A 27,519-nucleotide genomic window follows, 5' to 3' on the forward strand; every position below is an offset into this window, starting at 1 on the left:
AGAAAGTTACCCGCTCGATTGTAAAGTTGCGGTTTTCGAATGGTTGCGAATTTGACGAGCGAATATTCGATATTTGGCTAACCGGCCGAGTGTGTGAAAAATCCGTAACAGAGGACAAGAATCGGCATTGTTCGCCACCATCGTATTATTCGTCACGGATGTTCTTACAGACAGTTGTTCGGATTGAAAGGACGCGGGGCTCGTAACAGTGGTTCCGTTTTCGCGTTGGTCGTTACGAAAATACGGGCCAGTAAATATTTTACTAGCCGGTGTCGGAACAAACATTACATGGCGCAGTAGCGTTCTTAGGAGAAATTCCGGCTGGTTGACTGGCGTTTACGATACGGTCGAGTCGTGAAACATTTATCGAAAGCCACGCGGAATGCTCGGGTCTCGTATTAGCGGCTCTCAACAATTACGCGTCGTTACTATTTGATTATCGTCCCAGGGTATGTTAAGCGACGATTCTCCATGGGGTTTAGGTAGCCAGTTCTTCCATTAAAGCAGGGATGAAGAGGCCTCTCGAGCGGCGGCGGCATTATTCACCGGAGGTAAAGACTAAAGAGTTCGGTCGATCGACCCAATTCCTGTTTTTCCGAGGCTCCGAGATTTGCCTTGCCTCTGCACGCTTTTATCCGTATAAGAGCGTCTCTCTATTCACGGATTAGCGTGGCTTATCGATGTAATTTGTTTGAGGAGAACGGTAATCAGTTCGAGGTGGACCTTTCGTACCGGGTCTTTAACGGTGCTTCGCGAGCCTGCGATACCGTAGAACGCGCACAACCTAATCTATGTATACGCTTTTAATTCCGTACACTCGAGTATTTCTTCTACCATTGACGGCAGAATCAGATCGATGTAATACGAATGCCGCTTGGAGTTTCGCTTTTCAATAAATACGCATCGATGAAATCGATCTTTTTCGAGTATTTAGAGAAATTTCGATACATCCATTTCAAGAAATTTTACGATCGTTTCGGAATATTTAAACAAGTTTCATAGCCTTTCACGAAATTAAACGTTTTTGTAATAGGATATCGAATGTTAAAAATTAATTAGTATTTCTTTCTTCGTTATTTTCCATCGATCGTTCAGCTTTCCATTGAAAAAGACTTACGCAAGAAAATGCACAGTCATTTTATAACTCGTTTCATCGGAGCATCGATTTTCACTTTAATTTGTATTTAAAGTTCACGTGGAAAGTTCGAGTAATTACGCGAGAGTTATTTTTGCTTCGAACTCGCCATGGCCCATCAAGTGTGGCGTGCAATAATTATTTAAACGGTTCGCGAATTCCGTTTCATCTCAGGGCGATTAACGATCCCCTGGATTCTAGAAACTACCTTGTTGTTAATTTCCAACCAATATCGTGTAATTTTTCTTCCCCTTTGACGAGTGCTTACTTATCGACAAAGGGTCGTCGTAAAAATTTTGATAGCTTTCGGAAGTCCCTTCCTATCTTTATAGAATCGCTGTCAACAAACTGATAAACGATCCACGCGTTCCTCGTTAATGCTTGATTAGGCGAAGCAAACGTTGCTGTTTCATTTCCCGTTCGTATTCCGTGTTCGGGGACTATCACCCCGAACAAATCAATTCCCAGCTGCTCCTGAATTCTTATTCACGCTTGTAGCATTTTCCAGGCTACGTTTCTTTTCAGGAAAGTTCACGTATCATTGCGCAATAATAAGAGCCAGCTACATATAGGTGCATATAACAATGAGATCGAGCCTCGTTGAAGCACACGTAATAATATCGGCCAGGAATTTATTTGACATACTATTTAAACACACGTTTATGGATGTGTAACGCAAAATGATGAAATTGCACAAGTGCCTTGAAACAACGTTTTTCCAGGTAATAGCTTCAATAGCTGTCAAATACAATGCAGTAGATATTTATAAACAGATTTTTATTACATTTTACGAATAAGTCGATTAAATATTATATAAACGTATGTGTGAAAATATTTGTTGGAATTTTAAAAAAAGAAAGAAATATAGTGATTATAGATATTGAAACGAAGTGATTCGTAACACAATATATACGAATAGGTTTACACTCAAAATGTAAGGGAAAGCGTAAACTGACGTATTTATACTGCTATAGCTAAAAAGTGCCTACGGTTACTATTACAGTAAATTATGCTGAATTACGCGCTTCAGCGAAGCTACGTTAATTAATTAACAAGTCCATAATGATTTACGAATTTCATTACAATCGCAAACAATTTTGTAAGCAAGTGATTTTTACTTAATCCATTTGCAGTGTACGATAGGCGCGTTTACTGGAAAGTTTACCGAAGTGGTCCACTTGAAAAAACTACGTAATCGAAATTCGAAATCGAAATCAATTTCTATATATGCGCAAATATACGTTCGAGCGACAACAAGTTACATAATTGCAATATAAAAATCTCATTGCACGAAATTTGATCATCACTCGTAAGAAAGGTGTTTCATATTCTGTATTGGTTAAGTACATCGATCGTGCAAGTTTGTTATCTCAATTTCACGCAACGATAACCAAAAATACTCGTGAACTGTTCTTTATGCGTTAACAGGCAGCCAATGAAAGATTCGTTTTATTAGACGGAAAGCTATTTATCCGCCTCGGTAGCAGGGTACGGTAAACACGAATGAATTACCAGCTGGGTGCAATGCGTTTCGCTGGCATTCGGGATCGTGCGAAAATTTCACGCGCAACGAATTTATCGCGGAAACACGTAATATCGATAGTTTAATCGTTCTAGTGTCAAGTCCGCCCGGCCAGGACGAACGATATTCCACTTACAATTTCGTTCGGCAGGCGGCCGCGTCGCCTTATCGGAAACAATTTATCAAGCATCTCTGACGATACGATGGTTGTTGGTCCCCGGCACGATCGACATAATTTACCCGGTTATTTTACTATTTGCTCTATATACGCCACGTACAATTACGCTTCTCCTCTCAATCGGATTTGGATTAATACGATTACTTTACCGCCGGATGATTTATCGAAGAACAGGTAGTCGCAGATTCGGTCACATTCAGTCACGGCCTTCTTCTCGAGACAATCAATTTTGATCGGGATCTACCCTGGTCGGTCGTTCATCCTTGTCAGACGGTAATTAACGTAAGCAAAGATCGTTATCTCCTTTGAAGCCGGCCGTCTTCTCCACCTCCGTCTCGGCTCCCTTTTCTCTCCCTTCTCTCTACCACGTCTCTCCACCCTGCTTCTTTTCACCCTCTTGCATACGTACTACGTATATATCGAGCCTCTTCTTCCGTGCCGCTCGTCGGCGTTCCCTCGTGCCTTTGCTCCCCAGTCAGCCGACACTCTTCGTCCCTTTTAGCCACCCTCGTGCATCCATGTTTCTCGTACAGTCACCGGGCATCGCGTCGTCGACCGTCTGCAACCTCTCCAATGCACCTTCCGATTCCTCCGCGTCTTCCACTCGACCCTTTCCTTCTTTTTCTTTTCTTCCTTTTCCGTTTCTCCTATATTTCCTCTATCTCTTTGTGAGTTTTCAGTTTCTCGACTTTATTCCGCCTTTCTTCTCTTCTTTCTCTTTCTTCTTTCAGTCACATATTTGTCCGGTTGCTTCGATTTCCTGTCGCGGCTCGAGCCTTTATTCCAATAATGTCATACCCGGATGAGTAGGGAAATTAGAGGGAATTCGAATTTACCGTGCGATGTGATTTTCATTGGACCGCAACAAACGCCGCGTTCCGAGCGGTCCAACGTTCGTGTATTAGTGCATGTGCGCGCAAAGTAGACGCAAGTATTTAAGCGCTTGATCAAACAGCCGGGGAAAAGGGGCAGGGAATGCTGTCGAAATTTCATCGTAGGCGTTTCAGGTTTCGTACCAGCGGTGTTGGCTATTGAAAAATTAGCCGTGGTTGTCGCAGAATCAAAAGCACGGGTGATCGAAAAGTGCGGACTCGAATGATTTTTCGTTTGCGGCTTCTGTCGTTGATTTTCAATTTTTAAATTATAAACAGACGTCCTGTCGTTTCCGACGTTTTGCGCGATCAAAGACATCGCTGCTGAAGCAGTTAGATATGCACGAACGTTACTATCAGAACGTTAGACGCGGATATCTTCTCTTTTTTTTCTTTTTTGCTCTTTAATTCTTGTTTATTCGTTATCGTTAATTTCGTCGATGAAGGCTGAATACGCAGCAATTGTTTCTGGAGAATCGTCGTTCGAATTATTCGGTATTTAATCATTATCGTACTTTCTACTTTTCCTTCGAAGGAACATTTCATCCTCGTTGATGTTACACACAGGAAACAGGGACTCGTAACAGTGTCTTTTACGACATATTGTCAAATTCTGTTAATTCTGGACCACACAACCAAACGCTGACCCATTTGCTCGATAAACCGCGACGTACTTTAGTCGTTTCAACGAGGACCGCAAGAGCTGCCATTTTATATCGCGCTTTTTTGGAACGTACCAACTACGCATAAACCTCGATTGTTATTCTTTACTACTTTTTGAGGTTGATCTGCGAAAGCCTTCGTAAAATCCACTTTCAGGCTTTACGAGTTAATTCGATCCTGTAGACGCGTATCTACCCGCTGTTGCGCCAGTCAGTGCGATAAAAATGGATAAAATTTTCTATCGCGAACCGCATGCATACGTGTATTCCACCGAAACTATGTATTTGCTGACTACGTGTACAGACTGCAGTTTTATACACGCATATGCACACTAGCCAAGGAATGGTAAGAAATTTTCTTCGCTATGTCTGATCAATTAAATAAATTTTGTCCCTTCACTCGCTCAGCTTTCGTGAAATTAAACGGGGATATCAGTTTTACTTGTATGCAAATTTAAATCTTAGCGTAGACGAAGAGATCCTATTGCAACCACGATTTCCTTTTTAAGAATACCACTTGCTCTTTAACCGCTTAAAAATTTTTCGGGACTTAGTACGCGAGAGTTAACCCGAGCAATTTACTCTGCCCTGTAACGTTTCGTACTTTAAAACTAGACCCATTCTTCAAAGGATTAAAGAAAAGCAAACCATTATTCCAAGGTCTACAATTTACTTCGCAGCAGTTTGAGGTTTGCAATTACAGAGATCTCACTCTTGCTCTTATTTACTATTTACTGAAAATTTAAGCTTAAGCGATCGGTGTAATCCGCGATCTCGCTAGTTTTCCCAGCTTTGTTGCAAACAGCTTGTAGAAATTGTTTTCAAACGAGTCCGCGTTAATCTTTGCCGGAATATACCCACGATTGTTAACGTTTCTGTCTATCCTATTCGCTCGTTCACATTTCACAGTTTCCATACAAACAGGAACAACGTGGCGTTGCCCCTGCGTCGCGGACTACCATAAAACTCGGCCGAAGGGAAACCCATAAAAGCTGGTGTGTTAATCCAGGGTCAGCGAAAGAAAAGAGAAAAAAGGCCGCACGCAAGTTAGTAGGCACGAAATAAATCGACGAGAAACCGCGTGCCTTCGGAAAGTGGAAACGAGCGCGATTCGTTTTTGCAAATGAAATTTTTCCCCTCGCGCGACGTTCCCTCGACACGATGATGCGAAGCACGCCGCGTGAAACGGATAAAAACGTCGGACGTGAAATTTTTCATCCGTGTTTCGCGTCTTCTTCGCTACTCTCTGTATCTACTCTCCGTGTTCTTTGTCCGTTTCCTCCTGCGGGACCGCGTTTTGCGATCATAAGAACGACAAACAAAGGCGAACCGTAAAACTTCATGCACGAACAGTTCGTTCTTGCTCCCCCAATCTATGTCGGATCTTAAAAGAGGGAGCCATCGCGAGCGGCGGAAGTGACGTCAGGGATCAGTCGCGGTGGCTCAACTCGGTTCAGAAAACGGGCGTGGAACACGACCACGCACACAATTACCCGCGGCCACGCACTCTGTCGCTTGGGGGAAAAGTGGTTGAGGATTTTGTTTAACGATGTGTAGGACGTTCCCCAGTCTCGATGTTTTTACGCCGAGATTTTCAACTGTACTGTGTCAGATCGGAGAAGTAGCAAACACGATTCTTTTTTTTCTTTTTCACGAGTGAAATCATCGATTCTTTGGCATACTGCGACATCGAATCACTTTCGATTCGCTTGGTAGCCCGCATATTCGTTGAGTCAGAGATAAAAAGTGGACATGGTGGTACAAGGTATAAGAAATTTAATATAAATGCGAATCGAGCAGGAAAAGTGACATTTTTTGGCAATTTTACAACATATTCGCCGTCTTAGGAATTAATTCAATTTTAGATAGACGTATTAAAACAAACGCGCTGAATATCTTTCTAGGTAAGGAAAGTATCAATAACGATTATACATTCTCTTTTAAACGCGTTCCCCTTCCCAAACTCTCGTTGTAAATTTTTAAAGTACTCGAACTGTCTGGTACAGGGAACACACCCCCATACCTAGTTACATACATTCGCTATATATATGCCCAGCCTTCCAGTAAGCTATGTAACTTTTCTCTCGCAAATATTAACATTAGCCGAACTTAAATCGGACGCTAATTTAACACTTCGGGAACTTTTAGTTCCTTTGTAAATGTCGAACAAACGATTCCTTAACGATGATACGTATAACATTGTGTAGCTAACGCTTTAAATTTGAGAAGCTATACAACGGAGATAAGCGAAAGAAGATATATGTTAAGGAAAATATAACGTAGAATTACGATTAAATTTCGTACTTTCTAATGCATCTAGGGACTGTAGATCCAAAAGTATGGTAGCTCGAACGGCATTGTGTAAATAAGCACGAATACCGACTTGATTTCGCAAATTACGATTAGACGTAACCCCCTTAATCTACAATTACGGGCATAGCCCGTAGTACGATGGTCGGGCCAAACGTAAATATTACAGGCATAGCCCGTAGTACGTACTACACAAGTCGTGCGAATGGCTCGAAGGCTGCGCGAGCTTGTTTACATTTTCGGGCCAAAATTCACGAACGTAAATCGTAGGTTAAGAGGTTAAAAGCTTGAAACAATTATTTATTATACGCATTCGTCGCTGACGAGTGCACGCGAAATGATCCGACGAACAAACGCGTCATCTATCTACCTAAAGCTCGCCTGCATCTGTCACGGATGGGGAATATCGGAATTGGGGACAATCTCGATCAACTAGGGACATTTGGTGACCATGATTACTATCCTGATGAGGAAGATATTAGGAGGCTATAATTACAAATTCGCGATAACCCTCGCTGCTATAGAGGTAATGATCGACTCTGACCCCATGATTAATAGCCACCGAGGACACGATAAGGGTAAATATGAACTGTACTGTATTTTCCACTCCGTGGAATGCCTCTAAGCCGTAATTACGCTCTTTATATTTACCGAAACATTACCATAATTGGATTCTAATTCCGGCTTTATATTTAACGCTCCGAAACGTTCCGTGATGTATAGCCTTTACGTGTTCGCAATAACCACACGCGGATTATCTTGCAAAAATAATGGTCGACATCGAGGAAAGAAATGGGCGAGAATCGAGTCAGTAGCAACCACCGACTGACCAGTTGCTATTTATTACCGCCCAAGTTTTAGATCGTATCAGCGGAAACGATAATAATATGCGTTGTACGGCTCCTTACCGTAACAATATGCGTTTTATCGTATTAGTTACATCGATCGTAATGCTGGTGTTTACAATAACTTGAATAGATTGCTGGCTTTCTCAACTGGTAATTAAAGGATATTATATTCGCGCAATATACGTTACCAAAGTTATAATAAACATGGTACACAAACGATCGTTACGTGGTCGATGTTCGTTGTCTGCGATATCCCTTAAGAGGGCAACTGCTTACACTGTGATAATCGTATATGGAATAAAACGTATTCTTGAAAAATATTTATGCGATACAAAATCATAAAAAGGAAATACTTTATGTTTTAATGATATATACAAATTTCGATTCGAAGCTAAATGTATATCTTCAGCCGACAGAATTCACAACTGGAAATGGTGTACGTACGATTTCCTTCGATCGATATAATCTCTATGCTTGAATTATTATTTCATATTAGGATCGTATTAAGACGGTATCTTGTTGTTTTCTTTTCAAGAGCGATATTATATTCTGTACGATCTCGAACGGATTCTTCTGTTACAATCTGTTCTCTCTGATTCACAGAACGAGTATAATAAATTACTCGAAATGTCAGGCAATCACGTACCTACGCACAACTATAAACGTTCTAAATCAGAACATCTTAAACCTCCTCGAAAAAGTCGAGCAAACCATCTAGGAAGAAACTCTCGGAACTCAAACTCACAAAATAATCCACGAATATCCGTAAATCTCGGTAATCAACGTTTCCCCTTGCCAGATAACAAGGTAATTCAAGCACGGATTTTCTCTCAGATTTTCAGATTTCTATTTTAAAACAGCACCGCTGAAAAGCTAAATATTCCAACTTGTTTAAACGGAGCAATCGTTTATTCCTGTTTGCATTTGTTATCGTAAACTGACCGATACGCGTTTCTTTATATTTTCTGAAATTTTTATACCTTACCCCTTTCAGTGCGCGAAACATTTAATTTGCAAATATGAAATAAATAGTTCCTGCAAAATATATCGTAGCCGGTAGATGTGATCTTCCGATAACACAAACGGGAAATAAATTGTCCAGGTTTATGATAAATTACTTTCAAAATTATACTCAACGTATAATTCTAATATTTAAATGCGTACGAATGCAATGGATAAAAAAGTCGTTTCATCGCACCGTGTTACGAAGGAACGGTTATAATAAATTAACATTTTCTCGCAACATAGTGCATCGACTCGGCACATGTAATTTACTCTTAAGGAAGCCGTACACTAGTGTTTAATAGAAAACAGATGTTTCACCGACCATACTAATATTCGTGACATCCAGCTATACTAGAAACTATTACCGTGATTCGGAGCGTCGTCCCATTCAACGTTCCATGCGTGCCGTGTGTTGTCGAACTTGTTTCCTACATTAGCCATGACATCGCGTTGATAAAGATGTATCGCTTCGTTTAAAAAGAACAATGTCGCTGACCTTGCGTAGACGACAACCATCCAGATATCAGACACAGGGAGAGAGGATCCATCCGACCAGCTCAATTGACCGGAGCATTCGTCCGACAAGGGAAAGTGTTATTCAGTCTGACTTGGTTTGATGAGACAAAAAATTGCAAATACAAGGTTCTCGTAATTAAACTCGTTGTTCTTACAATTTCTACGTTGAGAAAGACACTGTAGACTCGCAACATCTGAAAATGTGTACTCTACAATGATACACGAGACTCGATGCTACGATTATCACTTTTCTTCTTCACAGGACAACCTTCTATTTCTTTCGGGCAACCGTTTATATCCTAGCATTTTATTTTTAAATACTGTTCGCATAGTCAAAGCGAGAGATAGTCATCAAAACATTCCTTCTTAACAAATCGAAGCGTTAGAAATAATCTCCGCATTTATGATTCTGTCACGTGCGTTCGATATGGCTGCGTGAATATGATATATTTAGGTAGGACAACATGTTCCTGTTCTTATTTATCTCACTCTTCTCTCTCCTACACATATATGTTTAACTTTTTTTTCTGTCCCTCTTAAATTCTTACAAGATCCAGAAGAAACGTAAACGACGCCATAGGAACATAATCCTTCCGTTGCATAGCCGAACCGTACGATTCTTGTATAATCGAAACATACCATTTGAAAACTGGAATTAAACTGTATGTATGTAAATAGTCGGTAGAGTTTTCACTCGATGCGCGAAGAAGAAATTACAATTATCCTTACGGTTAGAGCATTTGAACGTTCGATTTCCGATTCAGCAAAGAACGGCGATAACCAGACGGCGGAAGAACGTTCGTGCTGCGCTTTAATTTGATTAAAACAGGGAGGTCTAATAAGCACGATTTCTAAAAGCAGTCGCTCAAAGGACTTCTGTATTCGATTAACGAGCATATGAATCAGGTCGAAGGAAACAATTTCTCTGTCGAAGGCTCGATCGTGTCACGAAACGAGGGGATATTCGGTATGGTCAGGATAAACTGGGAGAGCACCCGTATATCGCACAGGTGCGTACACTGATTACTGACGTATATTTCCGTCACGTACGCGCGTTTCAGCCAGGGGTGTGTGGGCTAAGGTATCGTGATGATTATCGGGAGTGGGGTGGACAATAAAATCTACCACCTAATGGCACGGCGCGCCGGTTATCAACGCCACAGAATTACCAACGAGCACGCACCGACAGTGACACTGGCGTGACCGCGTTGCGCCCTTAATAATGGCCACTCTTCCAAATGACGCCCCAAGCTCTGCCTTCGTTCGCATTAATTATAATTATGCTCGTGAAAGCGTCACGTAGTACACCAATGAAGTAATAAGCTCGAGAGCGTGCCACGCGAACTCTTCGTACTGGAACCGCGGACGTTGTTACGATCGTAGTTGCCGTGATAAGCTACCGTGACGAAACTGGTAATGATAAACAACAACTTTCGAAACATCAAATATTCCGAGCGAAGTCATACATGCGTCGAAATGTTTGATTCACGGTACGCGAGGCGAAAATTTCCTTTGTGACTACGCGGGCTCTGGGAGGAAAACAATTATTCGAACAAGATAAACGAGCAACATCGTTTAGAATTTCACATAAATATAAATTTAAATTAAAGGTACAAACAACTTTCTAAATTGAACAACTATTAAAATATTACGCGAAGGAGTTTCTAACTAACCAGCGCACGCATTGTGTGTGATTAAGACTGTTTCCGGACCCGGTGTCTCGTAATTTAATTATTACTCTGGAATTAATGGTAAGAGACGATACACGCCAGCCGGCAGGACCGGTAATTACGTTAATTTAGCAAGTTGCGCCGGTATTTTCATTACGCCACGTGGACCACATGCAAAATTCGACTTTTCGTTTAACGGAAACCATAACCAACGCGGAAATAGTCGTGTAGCGATGAATTCCTGTGGCTCCTTGTTCGCTTTGTTAAAGGCGGTCGGTCGATTCACGAAGAAAGCGTGCTTAACCAAGATGCGTTTTGCGAACCAAAGTCGGGAATCGCTTTCCTGGAAAATTCAATCCCATCGAACGTTCCTTCCTCGTGGTTCGCTTGGCCTCGTTGTAAATAATAACTGGCAAGGGAGCAGCGAGTATAGATTCGACTTGCAAAACTTTCAACGCTTCAACGATCCGTGAAAAAGCCCACCAAGACGCGTAATTCGCTGTTTCAACTTTCGATTTACGACTTAGAAAATTCGAAATAAATTAACATTTTCCTCTAGCAAATGTTCTCTCGATGATGTTTTCCCCCATGGGGAATGATTTACGAGCTCGGAACACATCGTTCTCGTGCAGGCAACGTATACTTAATCCGAGGTGAGTGTAACGATCCGTAGAACAGGCTTGTCGTGTCTATCAGGTTGCGCGTCGTGAAAAATGTACACGATGTTACACACGAGGCGATATTCCAATTGTACACAGAGCTTGTGAAATTATTAAACCGCGTCTCACGTGGTCACTGGCTGCCGCGCACTCTTTTATCGAACGGTTTATTCAGGTAAATAACCTTACGATAGCCCGAACAAAAGTTTCGATTATCGTACACAGTACAGGTCGTACACCTTTGTGTCTATACCTGCTGAATCGGCGAAACGGAACGAGATACGCTAATCACGTTACACCGAGATGACGTTTCTGTTGATGCTCTGCCTCCTGCAAAGGGACAACCGGCTTTACTTCGCCCGTTCCTTCTTCCCTTCACCCTTTCCTCCTCTCTCTTTCTCTCTCTTTTTTATCGTTGCTTTCGTTCGTTTAGTTCCAAAACGATGAATTTCAGCCTCGTTCGGGCAAAGCAAGCAAGAGTCACCGATGTCGCGCTGATACACCGCAAAGGCTGCTCTCTGCTCGTCGGGAAAATCACATTAGTGATGTTTCGGTAATCGCTTTTATATCCGCCGCTCGTGATTGACAGCGTCGACACAATCAGTTTTTCCGCCGCGTACAGGGAAATATCGCTACGCGTTGCAAAATCGACTTTTTAACTCCAGACTCGACTACCAGACCTGTCGCGATATCGCGCCTCGATTTGTTCAAAATGTTCGACTAGTCGTGAATTACAGCCACGCAACTGATTCCACTATTATATACATTTACGAGATAGACTTTCCATTCGCGTCTACTTTTTTCTTTGTTTTTACTTATGCTTTGGAAATTCAGTTGGTTCGTGTCGCGGGTAGTCGAAATAAGGTGGTCGGATTCCAGGCGAGATGTATCATTTCTTGGTTAATCAAAGGAGGAGAAATTGTTCGTCAACGGATTAAGTTCGTTTCGCCTTTCTCTGTTTTCGAAGTAATTTTCCCGTGAATACGTATATGTATAGGTGGATTTTAACGTAGCACCGTACTTCCGGGCAACACAACTTTATTCCACAGCAAATTCTATCTTCACGAGCTTACGGAAATTATTAGCGTGGAGGAGTTAACTCGTTTCTCTACCTATCAATTTCGCGGAAAATTATTTAGGTGGCCTATTTCTGAAACGGAAAACGGAAACTCTGCCTGATGCAGAAACCTCATTAAAATTTAATTACATTGTACGCGGTATCCGCCATGTATTAATGCGTCATGATGCAGAAATTAAAAAAAAAATCACGCGTACGATGGAAGAAACAGCCGGAACGCAAAGGAATTGAAATTTTTTAGCTTTCGAAGTAAATCTGCATGCTATTTCGAAGTAACGGTAATATCAGCTCGGATAATTGATATCTTGCGATAATTCTCTTAATAATTATTTAATTCGCAATTTTAATTACGTTTAACTCCCCTACAATCTTTCCATTCGTTCTCACGCAACTTTCTCATCAGTTACGTTCTTACTTGTAGGTCCTGATTCAATAACGTTCGCTAGCCATAAAGATAGAACAACGCGAAAATTAAAATCAATTTTTCAACACGGAAATCACATTTCGCGCGATACTTGGACATGTCGCCGCGAAACGGGCAATATGTTTAATTCAGCGTCGAGCTTCGTTATCGTTTCAAAGCTAGCAAAAGAAATACATGAATATGTATGTTCAATGCATGTCTCCTCATCTTTCCACTTTTCGCACACTTACGCAAAACTCGTTGCAGCGGACCGAGCGGTGCATTTTCCCAGCGTGGCTATAGTATCTTTACGCGATAACCGTCCGTTATTATCTCCTTTATAGCGGTGCTTTCGTTGACGCGTAATTGAAGTGCAAATGACGGGCGGCGAGGTATCGCGCCGCTGAAATTACGTTAGCCAAGTTTCAACAATCGCATTTTTATCCGAGCTCCAGACCGTGATTGACGGTGTCGATGCAATCGAGTTTCCGTGGCGTTTCGCGTCGACCAAGATATCGCTGGGCCACAGCGTGGAAACTCGAGTGCGAATAACAAATCAATCGAATCGATCGCGATTAACCTCGAGTACTGTTCGCGCCGAGCTTCCGTTAAATATCGATGTCACGCGCGTTAAAATCGCCGGCCGTGTTCGAATAATTGCGGTGACGCTGTATTTTGAAATTTGTCTTAATCCTTGTGCTCCTGTAGGCCGATTTTAGCCGATCTGATTTACAGCCGGTCACGAAAATCTGCACGTACGTATCGAATTATGCGTTTTTTGGTAAAACCGAATTATGCGAAACTACCGAAGAAGCTAGAAACGCGCATATTATGCGCACTTGCATACCTGTAGAATTATTATTAATATATTTCTAAAAAAAAATTAAGCAAGTTGAAGAAACATTTAACTAGCAAAAATCTTGGTATAAAATTATTCCCAGTAGATGGGATAACGCAATATAATACATACGACATTAAATCTACTATTTTTGCAATTCTGTTGTTGAAATTAGTTAAGTAAGTGTTTCAGAGAAAAGCTGTAGACGAATTCGTACAGCTGGCGTGAACGACGAGTTTACGTGAGAAAGACGCGGTATTAAATTCCTACTCGGCTGAATATTAAAGGTGTGTACGAATTAGCGTGAGTGCTGGGTGTGACTGGAACGTTTTAACAGATACGGAGATCCTGTAATATACATATTTCAAATTGTACTAATTAGTTTTGGCCGAGAGTAATCGTTCTTGGTATCTGATAATGCGAAACAGATGGCAGAGAGCGAGAGTCGAAGCAAACAATTAATTCGGTACATTCTGTAAAATGTATCACATTGTACCATAAACACAGGTTTACGATATATTTTCCGAAATGCTCGCTTTTACTGAAATTCATGCGATTTTTTCTTTCTACGTATGCAAATTACGGTAGTGTAGCCATTGTTAATACAAACAAAATATTTAAAGGGAACACCGTTAAGATAGAAAAATACAGCCGTCCTTTGCAAAATTCCGTTCTTCTCTGATTCTTCTCTGTGAAACGATTTGTGCGATATACCTAATACTTCGGTAGATGAGGATGCTTTAAAAGCACTGAGGGAAAACGATCCTCGTGAAACGCGAAGAGAGTTTGCTATAAAAATGGATGTTCATCGTTCAACTATAATACGTCGTCTTTCTTCGATTGGCAAAGTCAACAATCTGAATGAACGGGCATCGTACAACTTAAAAGATCAAAATGAATTTTATCGTTATCGATTCACTATGATAATTGTGAACAATATTCGACGACTTAACAAAGTGCCCAACACATACTTTAAAACTATTCATTTATTCATGAAGCATATTGTTGGAATGCGACTGGGACAAAAGATGACATCGGGAAGCAAGTTTTTTCGAACGCTTAACTGTTCTTCGTATTCTTTGCATTTTTTTTATATCTTTCTCTTTCTTTTCTCATTTCCGAGGATTAATAATTATAAGAATTATTTTTTCGTTTTAAAGGAAAGATACATGTTACAATTCTTTGCGATAAATCAGTCATAATTAAATGGCTTTGCGATCATTATAAAATTCTCTTGTTCATAAAAAGATTAATTTATACGAAGCTGTTTAATACAGTTAACTATTCTCTTGTGTATTACAGCGTTTCTTTCAATTAAGGCGGATATTTCATTGTTAATAATCGCATTTATTCTCTCGTTTCTTCTTCTACCGCTTCGGGTAAATTGACCACCGAACAATGAAGTCGTAACTGTATCATCGCTATAATTCTTTTGTTTGCGCCAACTTCTTCTTTCCAAAGTTAAAAACCAACGATATGTACGTTCACCAAGGCCAGGTCTTCTTCTACCAAGTATAATCTTATTTAAATACCGAAATAATAATAAGATTTCAGGAATAGTAAATTATCTAACGAACAAAGTTCACGATAGTGAGTTTCCATAGTAATAAACATTTACGAGTTATTAAAATCGATTTATCGTTATGATGAAACAGGAATTTTGTAAATCTGCAAATCCCGTACATTTCAAACGCTAAAATTTGTTCGTTTAAGGCTTTATTTTCGAGAAAATCACGTTTGAAAAGTTGTCGAATACAGACCAATACGAAGTTGGCGTTTGGAACGAAGAGCGTAAGGACCTTTAATAAAAATCAATAACGACGAATCGATTCTGACGGTGAACGCACGATTTTTAACAGAATTGTCCGTGCTCTAAAAAGCTCGGACAAAAAATACTTTCACAACGAAGGAATCAACGACAAACGACAAACACCTTCGACTTTCCCACATGCATTCACCTTTGATCGATAACCTGTAATCAAACTTGTACAACAAATTATCCTGTATCGATTGCGTGTTGAACGTACGGTATTGAGTATCAATTTTAGACGGTGCTAGGTATCAATTTGTGGCGTGGCAAATTTCTGTAACCCGTGTAATAATGATTTTCGCGCGCAAATAATGTCTATCGAATGCGCGTGCTTCTCTATCAATTTGTTACATATCTGACCGGTTAATGCACGGTGTATCAGGCGACGGAGCGAAAGGCAAGAAAATTGCATTAACAAAGTTTCGATAATCGCTTTTATATATCCAGCTAGCGGTGATTTAAGGCGTCGTGGCGGAATCAGCTTTCGCTCTTCTTCGCTTCGCGCTGTGTGCTTCCGTGAAGAAACGAGAAAAAGTTCATCGCGTGGTGGCAGATCGATCGCACGCGATCGTGACCGTGATCGCAAACGATTTAAACCCGAAGGAACAAGGTCCGTGTTTCGTTGTCCTGTAACAGCGAATAGAGGAAATGTGACGTCGAGGAAAATACGTAGCGTTATCGTTTCGACCTGGTTGTTACATCCTGACATCATCGATTCAGTCGATCGACCATTTACACTCGTTGTAGAAACTAGGTGAGTTAATACAGCACAATGTTGTCGCTTTTAAGCTTAATTCCAACGAAAACAAAATCATGCCTTTCCTCAAACGTTTGCACGCATTGATTAACCTCATTGAAAAGACACTAGTCGGGTAGATTAGTCGTATAAATATTTTTTAACTGAAAGTATGTATTCTACGATAAACAAAAAGTTAACATACATACATATATATATTTAAAATAATTTATTGCATTAATCTATAAAAATAATATAGTAAATTATTTTTATGAGTTAATGCAATAAATTATTTATTAGGGGAATATTTAAAAAAAAATATATATATATATGTATGTATGTATGTTAACAGAATATATATATAACTTGTATGTTAACTTTTTGTTTATCGTAGAATACATACTTTCAGTTAAAAAATAATTATATATATATGGTGGAAAGGTGGTCTTTTTATTCGGCTTTTGAGCTACGTTGAATAATTATTAACAACGGATAATGAGTGATCGAAAATTCGTTACGGAATGTACATGTTGCTAGCTGTTCGATAACGATGCGCATATATAATCATTATATTTAATTAGGATCTAATATCGAAAAACTTGAATTTTTAAAGCTAAATAATTATTATTACCATTACGAACAAATGTGTAATGATACTTTAATCATATACAGAGAATGCCGCACGTTGAACTAGTATAATCCATCACTGTGCAATAATCTGAAGTAAAATAATTTATATTAATAATATTTTACTCGTACGAAGCGTAATTCTAAAAGAAAAAAAAAACCCAGTAATTTTGAGATACCGTGGAACACGTGCGTTAAATACATAATCGCATTATAACACATATGCCGATTAATCGTGTTACTGCATTAAACTTGTTACGATTTATTACATTGTAATAATTCACGTAACAAGTACCTCGTGATAAATAATCATTCTCCAAGATTTTGTTGGCTTTAGGATCGATATAACATTCCATCATGACGCAAAGATATACGACAATTGTGCTTCGCGTATTTTAAGATCAAACGTTTGTCCTTAAGAATTATATCGACTGTAAAATCTTCTCTCGTTGAATAAAGCATTTAACGAAATCCGTTTCAGAAACTTCGTACCTTCTTCTCCTTTTTGTCTTATAGTAATAACTCTTTGATTCAGTTTATCAACGGTGTCAAGGTGATGCCCACGAAAAACAGGTTTTTACCGGTTTCTTCGTGGAAAAACGTGACTAATAAGATTAACGCTTCCTACGAACCATCCTTACGACGTTATCTTTGGCAGAGAACAGCGCATCGAAAGGGACCAGATTCTTCTGTCGATAGATGTGATTTACTGGCAACGTGGGTACAATCGATTTCTCTATCCAACCGACTATATTTAGTTTTAAGCTACGGAAACGCGATATTATTGCACCGGTGGCGTTATTTACACTAAATTCAGTATCGTCGTTGTTCCATACGTTCGTTGCTGTATTTAGATGAATAAAGTGAAAGGGATCGTAAGGATATTTTAAAATAGAAGTAATACGTTATATTCTATATTTTTACTACTTTCTAGATGGAATAATTCCCCTAAATCATTTTGATATGTACAAGAAAACGTCTACCATTTGTCCGGGGCAGCGAGCTATTGGCAAATGGAAATGTGTTTCGAGAGAAAAGTTTCGCATCAAGAAAAGGAAATCCTTCGTATTATCGCTGTGTCGATCGATCTTCCATCGACTCGTCATGAAAAATGTACATCTTTTAACGCGAATGATAAATCGTCTTTCTCTATTGGTAGCGCCGTAATTTATTCACGTGTAATCCATTGTTTCCACGAGTGTATTAATATTCATTGCACTAGGCCGCAAACAAAAAGATGAAAGATTAATTGCGCAAAGTTCTCCGCTGTATGCGGTGACGCAAAATCGAACGTAGAGAATTATAGGTGTATGGGAATCGATATCGGGAGACGGTTGCTTGATTTTTCTGCGATACCCTCTGGCTTATACCGTACGAGCCTTCTATTTTTGATGGAAAATTCGCAAGTAGTTATTGTGATCGAATGTCGATAACGATAGCTCGCTACTGATACATATATCCATTGGATATCTCGTAGACTAAAGCGTGTAGATGGACGTGACGCGATACCTGACGCGTTTAATAAGGTCGTGCACCTTATTGCCTGTGGATGTACGCGTATTCGCGAGACGGCGTCAACGCACAGTTTGGGAAGCTGTTCAGCCGTTCATACCGCGAATAATAGAGCGAAGAATGGATAGAAGAAATCTGGGCCGCGAGGAAAACTCCGCTGAAAATCTGACGTTCGTCGAATATCGCGTTGTCAAGCGCGAAATGCTATTGATCCTTTCAGAGGCCGTGGACTTAAGCTTCTCGTTCAATCTTTCACGAAACCTGAAAGACGTGCATCCACATATTTCTCGCGCGGATGTCGCCGCCCTCCTTACCACCACAACCGAATGCACGGCGAATTTATATCGAAGTATCTACATAGGTATGTACCTCTAACGAACTCTCGGTGAATTCCGTTTCTGTCCCATTTTTTGTTGTTTCCGCGAGAAAAGTTGAAGCGTAAAACAGATTGCGCCCGTTCCTCAGAAACATCCGACTTTTTTCATGTACGTCGGTCGTTAAGCGGTATTTCGACGGTTGAACGCTTGTGTTTCTTTTTAAGTGTTTGTTGAACGGTAAATAGGTTATACACGCACATATACATACACCTGCGGGATAATTTATGCGAACTAAATTGGTTTGCAAACTTCATAACGATTAATCGAGAGCTATTATTTTTAATCAAAGGGAAACCATAAAATGAAACATTTAGACGTTTCCTGCCGCGCCAACCTTCATACTCTAACGTTTCTTCAGTCGAGTCGTTCGTATCTTTCCTTCCTGAATATATAATACGTTATTTATGCGCTTTTAGAAGATAACTTTGAACGACGAATAAAACAACGTTACTTATGTACGCGTAAAAATAAACGTAATAACAACTATTACGGAGTAAGAAAAATTTTGAAAATCGGTCGACTCTCTGCTGGTGTGCAAACATTTTAGTTTAAGTCACTTTGCCAGCCACAAATTGTGAAAAGAAAGACCGCGATCGATCATTTTAAACCGTAAAGATTGGAACGAACAACGCGCCACAATTTCCAGTTCGTATTACGACACTCTGCTCCGTCGTCCATAATCGCGCTCGACGAGAGAACCAGTTCAGCGGGCATTTTTAATAAGCCGCTGTCGCCCGTAATGAAGTCTCCACCGCTGGCAGACATCTCGCGAAATTTATTCCCGCGTTCACCGTTACTCGAGCAGAAACGCTCTGGATTCAAGATATAAATCGTTTTCGACGACGAATGCGACGTTCGCGCATCTTCCCCATCGAAACAGCGTTACTGCTTGCGGAGGCTGTTTGCGAATTACGTATCACGATTCAGACGTTGCTTCGAAATCGACCTGCTTCGAAGTAGCTCGTTGATGTTACTGCGAACGCGGCGTGAATCGGCCGAAGAAAAATCGCGCTCGAGAAAACCAAGGAAAGGGCGGGCCGCAATGGCAAAAGTTCTCAGGGAGAAGATACGAGGTAAATCGGTCGAATTTGACGAGGTTATTCGCATCGTTGCAACTCGTTTCCGGTCTCATATCCTCGCGTAGCTATCGCGGTCGACCAGGTCGAATCCGCAGGCGACGGGTCTGGCGAAACCTATGGCGCGCGGCAACCTGCGAATTACCAGCTATCGCTCACAATTAGACACCTGCGATGTCACCCAGGCATCGCGTCTGTAATTCAAATCATTATCTCCGTCTTTGAGGAAGATTCGCAGCCCACGACGGAGGTAGTAAATTTCCAACCGTACAACGTCCCGTCTCGTCCAATCGAAGGGTAGATAAGATAAAGCGAGGCAAGGGTCGAGAGACTCGGCACCCGGTATACCGTGGAAATTAGCCGATTTCTCCGTTAACGCTGTGCTTCGCTCGACGATTCGAAAGTTCGACCTTAACCTTCGATCCGGCCGTAACCCCAATCTGACTCCCATAAGATAAACGACGCGTTCCTTTGAACGCAGAATCTCCGCCACGATAAGTCTGATAATACAGACCAACGGCAAAAAAGCTATTTAACTTTTACCGAACGAGAGGGTGGCTTTCACGGACTATCGGCCGTTGACACGATGACAAACGACGGATCTCTCTGTAGATAAGGACCTTCGAAACTAGGTGACTAGATTAAAAACAGTATTGGAGAAGAGGATATTACGATGGAAGCACACCCTAAGCCCCAAGGAGTCATCTTCGTTGGTTCTCCGAAGACGTATACCCGGTTGATCGAGCAAAAAGAGAGAAAAAGAGAGAGGGAGAGAGAGACGGAGTCGCGGTAGGACATTCTCCGATAACGGACCTTGCCACGATCCTTATAGACGGTAATCGAACGTGCAGCCACTGTGAGAGACCGTACTCGGGGTGCAAGCGGAATAAAATTGCCTCGGTACGGGATACATCCTCGAGATAGATAGAAACACACAGGGAACCAGAATGTTGGGCGAGCAACATCCCCGTGGAATCTATGGAAAAGGGAGGGAACAAACTGGAAAGCTACTGTTGGGCGAAGAGAAAGGAAAGCAGGCGAGATAAATCTGTTTCCAGGCGAAGATCATCGAAATTCCGGAGACGTAGAAGCACGAGGGTAGAGGAGCGCACGTAGGGTAGGCGAAACCGAAAGCAGATGGGGATTGATTGGCTCGTGTCTCTTTGGCGCTGGTGTAAAGGCAGCTTCGTCGAATCCCGAACACACAAAGGGTCTTATGCACGCATGCACGCAATCACGCACACGTCGACTAGCGCGCGACTTGGTTCGCTCAGGCCGAGCCAACTGTGCCTCCGTGACTATAGCGACGACGCGACGCCACGCCACGCCACACCACACCACGGAAAGCTGGTAAACACGCGTGTATCGCCTACATAGCCACGTTAACTCGCTTCGCGTCATTGCGCCGCGCGTATATCCCTAGGTCACGCGCATCCTAATATACGTAATTCGCATGTGCGCGTACTCTACCCACGGTATACCGAGTGACGTATATAACGCGTACAACTCCTAGACACACGCAAAAGTACACAGCACGCGTACACACGGGTGAACAGGCGTTTCGCTTGCGCGAGATGGATATCGCAAGGGAAGACGGGCGGGCGAGCGAGCGAGCAAACGCGCGCGCGTACGCTCGCTGATTTACGCACACCCGACCGAATCGCTACTCACACAGGATCGTGAATCTGTGCGGGACGCGTAACACGAAACGTACACGAACACAGGCGTATACGCGGCCAAGTGGAGGCGCATAGATCATAGAGACACATGTGCATGGGGAAGCACGCACACGACCCTATATATCAACTGTGTGAGGACACACGCGATAAACCGGCCGTAGCTACACGTACATCCGCATTAAGAACACGAACACACCGCGGACGAGCTTTATGGACACGGACAGAGGGCATAAGTGCAACGAGAACGAGCTGGAACGAGCTGTATCGAGCAGCGGCTATTGTTACGGGTATTATTTGCAGCTAATCGGAATGGCCGAGCGTACGTGACAGAGGGCGAGGGGAGAAGCAAGGGAAAGTCTCGTCGACGGTGAATGCATTTGGCGAGTGAATGAGCGAATGGCAGGGAAGTTCGTCGAGCGACATGGCAGGTTAACCTGATTGCGGACCGGCTCGCTACCACGCCCTGACCCACGAGATTTTCAAGATATCCGACACACGAGCCACAAGAGGGTCGCCAAGCACGAGGTCAACCAACTCGAACCCTCGCCGTCATCAACGTCGTCGTCGTTATCGTCGTTCTTGCGCCGTTGCAGCACGTTCTCTTTCGCGCAGCTTTCATGCGCCTACTTTTCCAAACTTTTCTACGTGTTCGACGCGTTCTTAAATAGTAATCAGGCTCGAGAGTACGGAGATCGAAATAGAAACTCACCCGTGACGAGCGTAGTTGCGAATCGGTCGACGAACGGTGCTCCGATGACTCGCTTTGGTGATTCATCTGAAACAAAACCACGGGTGCTTGTTAGATTGATCTGCAGCCTGGGGGATTTCGAGGAACCGGGGCGCCGAGTGCCGCCACTCGAGACAGAATCCAGTAAGCACCGCAGGAAGTTATAATTCTAAGCAAATTCGTATTTTTCACGTCGTATAACGCATAATTTTCCGGTAGACTTGGATATCGATTGTCGCGTGTCATTCTACTTTGCATATACCACTAAACGTTTATCGGAACTTGTTTTTTACAAATTGATACGGTTTTATCGCTTCTGATGAATTAAGAGCGATACTGAATTAAAAGCAAAAAGCAGACATTGCCGATCTAGTTTTCGAACGATGTACACGACGTTTAATGCAATAAAGTAACGATCAAAAGATCGTCGTTACTGTTCACTTAGAACATTTTCCGTCGCGAAGCTGTTCGTATAGTTGGACATGTACAATTAATTAGTCCGCTATTTAAATTCAGATTTTGGTTCACGAAAGATATACTAATCGCGCTCGCACGTATATCATATATACGAGATTTTATAGCAAACGGACTTTGCGTTAGAAGCGATATTACGCTTTTTATGCGGTCCGATTAGAATTTTGATTACGATACAGAGTGTTTAAAAAAAAATTGGGCAAAAATTTGAATACGAGTCCTATACTTATATTTCAAGCTAAGAAACGAAATTCATCTAAATTCGCGTCTACAAGCTGAAAAATGTATTTACCATATTTCTTGGAAAACATAACAACACCGGTGTTTATGCAATGCGCGTAGTTCTTATTGTTCATCTTTTACGAAGCGCAATTCTCTCGTAAAACCACCGAGAGTAAGAAAGCGCTCGTTACACAAAGACGTAGAAATGTTCGTTTTGCGCCTCTGTACGAGGAAAGGCAACGTGAGTCGATGTATTGGCGAAGCACGAAATGGCGTAGAATCATTTTGCGCGTAAAAAGAAATTTGCACAACGCGAACCGTGGCAAAAAGTTCATGGAGAACGAGAGGCCAGGTGAGATGGAAAAATTGCATCGTTAACGATTTAAGATTGTCACCGCAAGAAAGTTTAGCAAACGCGACTACTTTAGCAAGCTGAATGCGAAATCACCGCGATGCATAAAACATCGCTGACAATTATTCTTATTACATGCTATCTCTCCGACGTTATTGTCGCTTCTTGCTCGCCCAGTACCCCTTTGCATCGTCGAATTTCCGTGCAAAGAAACCGTTTCTACTCGTGCCGCTCGGATTTCCACGGTTCCTGTAATCGCCGGAAGTCATCCTCCACCGCGGAGTCGAGAATAATTTGCTGGAAACTCGCGAAACTGCAGGGGGGAAAAATGAGAAGGAGCCGAGGAGGAGAAAGGAAAAAATGCAGCAGCGTCTAAAACTTCGGTTCCTAGCCTCGTTTGTTTATTGTTTGAAACTGCGAAGCTAACGGGCAGAGGGGTGAAAAGTTGCTCGAACTCGTTGGAACATCTGTAACGAACGAAGATCGCGTTTCAATGGCCGAATCGAAGGGAAATTTTTTTCCCACGGTGCAAAAAGAAAGAATTAAGAGCGTTCGTCGGTGAGGTGATCGATAAGCTTGTTTCTTCTTCGCGAATCTCGCGAAGCAACGGAAACCTATCGAGTACGAACTGAATAAGAATGAAAAGTTGCACGGTTTGCGATGTGCATTGAACGAAATTAATTAAAAACAGCCGCAACTTTATCCTATCCGTCATTAGAAATATATATACAATTAAAAGCTTCCGCTGGATGCAACGAACTATCCAGTGCGCATTACGATCCGATATTTAACGCATTCTGTTCATAGATACCTTTTGCCCGCGTTTACCATTTATGTACTCTTCCATTTTATTGAGATATTACCTTTTGTTATCGTATTATACCGCCTAGCTTCGGTACACATTCGTACGAACACAATTTCAACGATACTACGTGTCGGTATTATTGCGCGCGTATTGCCTCTGCTATCCCATCAAGCAGAATCGCAAGACGTTGCAGAATCGCAAATCCCCATCGAAGTCATTGCTCATTGTGCACCGAGATTCCGTGTCTATGCTGGAATTCGATGAAGAAAGTACAGTGGCGTTGCGAGATGGAGGAGAAGGAGAATGAAAGGGGCGAGGAAGGGAAGCAGGACTCATCTAATCGACGGAGCTGATTCTCGGTCGGAGTGTTCGGAATAGTTGCCGAAGAAAGCTGCAAAACTGACACCGTGCGCCGCAGCTATGTAAGGGCGAACTGGCACAGTAAAACCGACAACTACGGCTAATAGAACGGGAACCACCGTCTCGCCGTAGATTGTACACACCGTTAATTCGATAGCTCTGTCACGGACGTCAAGAATGTTCCGGAATTCCATTCGAAGCATTTGGTATATAGAGGAAGATCAACGTGGCGGCGACCTCGATCTAAGGATTTTTGTTGCAGCTAGCGTCGCTGACTGGCATCCGATCGATTTCTATTCGCGCTGAATTTACCGAACCTCTTCGACTATTAGTATCTACTCGTTGCCAGCGAATCGCTTTGAAAAATTGAGCAGTGGCAAGGAGAGGTGGATCGTCGATGCTTCTCTCAAAAAATGCATTACTCGTGTGGTCTGCGAGAGTTTTCACCGCTGAATTCTCTCGTTTCCGACGTGCTCGCCGTCGTGGAAACGCACCGCGTGATTCATCGGAATAATATATTCTCGACGTTAAATCGAAATCTCGGCTACCATTTTTGGTCAGCTTTTAATCATTTAATTCGATTCTTCCATTTAATTTTCTCATTATCTTATCTGCCGCCATTAATTTATGACGTAAAAAATATAAGATATCAAATAGGCACGCGACAACTTTAAACAATTTATCACTGATGTTTCATCAAAAATTACAAATTACACGTAAATTGGTTTTCGTAACGTATATACGTAGACGTGAATTGCTATTAAAGTACATTAACTCGAGAACTAAGAAATTTGTCAAAATGGCAGATTCCAGAGAAAAACAGATTTAATATTATTATTATCGTTAAAAGAAAACAACTACTTCTGGTAAAATTAATTCCAATTTCTATTCGCACGGAAACATAAATTATACGTACGTATTTATTTTAATTATCGCTTATTAATATTATTGCTTATATTGTATTATTATTATATTTAACTTACACTAATTGTTACCACTTTAATTATAACGATCTATATGTGCTAAGTTTAGTAAAAATTTAGAAATATCTTCGAACATATATCTACGTACATATTAATCGTTTGTTAAATTATATAATATAGACGTTCGAATCGACGTTTCCAATAATGCTATCAATGGTAACTGCTTTTGATATAATTGACCGTGAGTTTCACGCGAAATGTAGACAAGTCCGTCGCGAAAGCCCAAAAATTGTTATCGGTTATCGTTAGGTTACGAGTGGAGCACATGTACACACGTATCTGCTGATTTGAATTATTAGTATGTACGCGACGAACAAACAGATAAGACACAGTTGCAACGTTTCGTATATCGATAGATGCATTGAAAATCATTTCGTGCCAGCGAATTTTATTGTTGGCCGGATGCTACTTCAGCCCAACTCATGACCCATTCGTTTCTCTTTTTTACGTATACAACATTAAAAATGGGTTAAGTTTCTCTTATCAATGAGTTAAGTTTGTTAAATGCGTCCGCCTACTTCGAAATCAACCGTAATCGTGACATAAATTGCATCGAAGCTTTCCACGAGGCCGAGACACGGTAACCTGTATGGGAAAAGGTTGTGCAGGACGTGGACCTCGACGACATATTTCAAAATCATCGAAATCGGTGAGGTGTACCCTCTTCTATATAATTATCATAAAATATTATAAACGGATGAGTTACAAACTGTTTTGTTTATGGAATATCTGTGAAATTGCATAGCGTAGCTGCGAACGATAAATAACACACCGAAAGAACGCGAAGATAATGAAAGGCCGAGAATGAAAACATTCAAGTTCAAGAGATTCCGTAAGTCGTATGTTTTCTCGTTGTAATTTGAGCAAGAGGGTAGGATGTAACGAGAATCTCTTTCTCTTCTACGTGTCGCTGCATCTAAGGTTTCTAAGATAATCTGTTATCGTTTGCAGGATTACATAGTAACGCGAATGTTTTCCGTTTTCACTCGCGTGACGATCGTTTCTTAAAAGATCATTGTAACAGCGTTCATTTTAATAACTTGTCGCATTTCGATACAAAATATTTAACATAAAGTTGGATAATACTAAAATATCTGCGAAAAACTGTTATTATCTGTATTTTAAAGATGCATAAATACATTTACATGGTAAGGGTTAAATTAAAATACAAAACGTACATATCATTTCTACGATTTTACTTTTTGGATAATAACAATTTCAAATTAAATGAAAAGTCGAGTTAAGTAAAAGAGGCAGAATTATGGTCAGAGAAATCCCAGCAAAGTGACGATATTCCTTGTTGGGAAATCCATCGATAATATTGTAGTTCACAACGTGTTACGATGCGGCGATTTAACTTTTAGTCAACATTTCCCTCTGAACTTAGTTTAACTGAACTTAACCCAGTTTACTGCTGTAAATTTCATGCCTTCTACTATCGCTTCTCACCGGTACAACGAAATATGTACCTCGCGAACAACGAAGACAGAAAGAACGTAACAGCGGCCCTCCTCGGAAATTCCGCAAGTCGTAGACGCTGTAACACGAGTCCGAAGCTAAGGATAATGCCGCTTCGATCCACCCTCTTCGCTACTACTCTTCGCTCTGTAGTTCGATACGTTTCAACGAAAACCTATAGCGTCGACGGACGATTATTTTGTTTCCCAACGTGTGTCTGTGTCGAGCAAACTCGAGTAATCGTAATAAGATTAAATTCAATGGAACTTCCTGTTCTCCGCAGAATTCGACCCATACTGTTTGACTAACAGGCTTTGAAACTACTATGTACCGTGACGAACACTTTGAACTGTAAATATCGCTCGCGTGTTGCAACTCGCTTGCCAATCTTTTCAGTTTGTAAGAATTTGCACGCGTTACGTGCAACAATTTACATTCTTTTGAAGATCTCTTTAATTTTAAGGAGATGCATCGTGACTAGATGTTACGCGCATCTTTAACTTTCCATGGAAATTAAGTTCTAACACGTGAAACTGTACGTACGTTCCATCATCTACGGTCTATTATTTTCAGACAAGTTTTCTCTTGTAATCGAAGTCGATAATTCGCATAGACAACCATAAAG

At 41.4% G+C, this 27,519-nt stretch overlaps 1 protein-coding gene across 4 annotated transcripts in view; it reads right to left on the reverse strand.

Moving 5' to 3' along the window:
- Positions 1-27,519, reverse strand: part of LOC100643966 (leucine-rich repeat-containing protein 4C) — a 284,514-nt gene that overhangs the window by 191,884 nt on the left and 65,111 nt on the right. For 3 of the 4 annotated variants that reach the window (XM_048414352.1, XM_048414351.1, XM_012316908.3), the window contains exon 2: positions 22,223-22,288. The exons of the other annotated variant lie outside the window; for it this stretch is intronic. In XM_048414352.1, coding sequence (XP_048270309.1) covers positions 22,223-22,288 — 66 coding nt within the window. The remainder of the gene's footprint in view (positions 1-22,222; positions 22,289-27,519) is intronic. 4 annotated transcript variants of the gene reach the window in all.

Source organism: Bombus terrestris, chromosome 2 (assembly GCF_910591885.1).
Source record: "Bombus terrestris chromosome 2, iyBomTerr1.2, whole genome shotgun sequence".
Classification (NCBI taxonomy): Eukaryota; Metazoa; Arthropoda; class Insecta; order Hymenoptera; family Apidae; genus Bombus; species Bombus terrestris.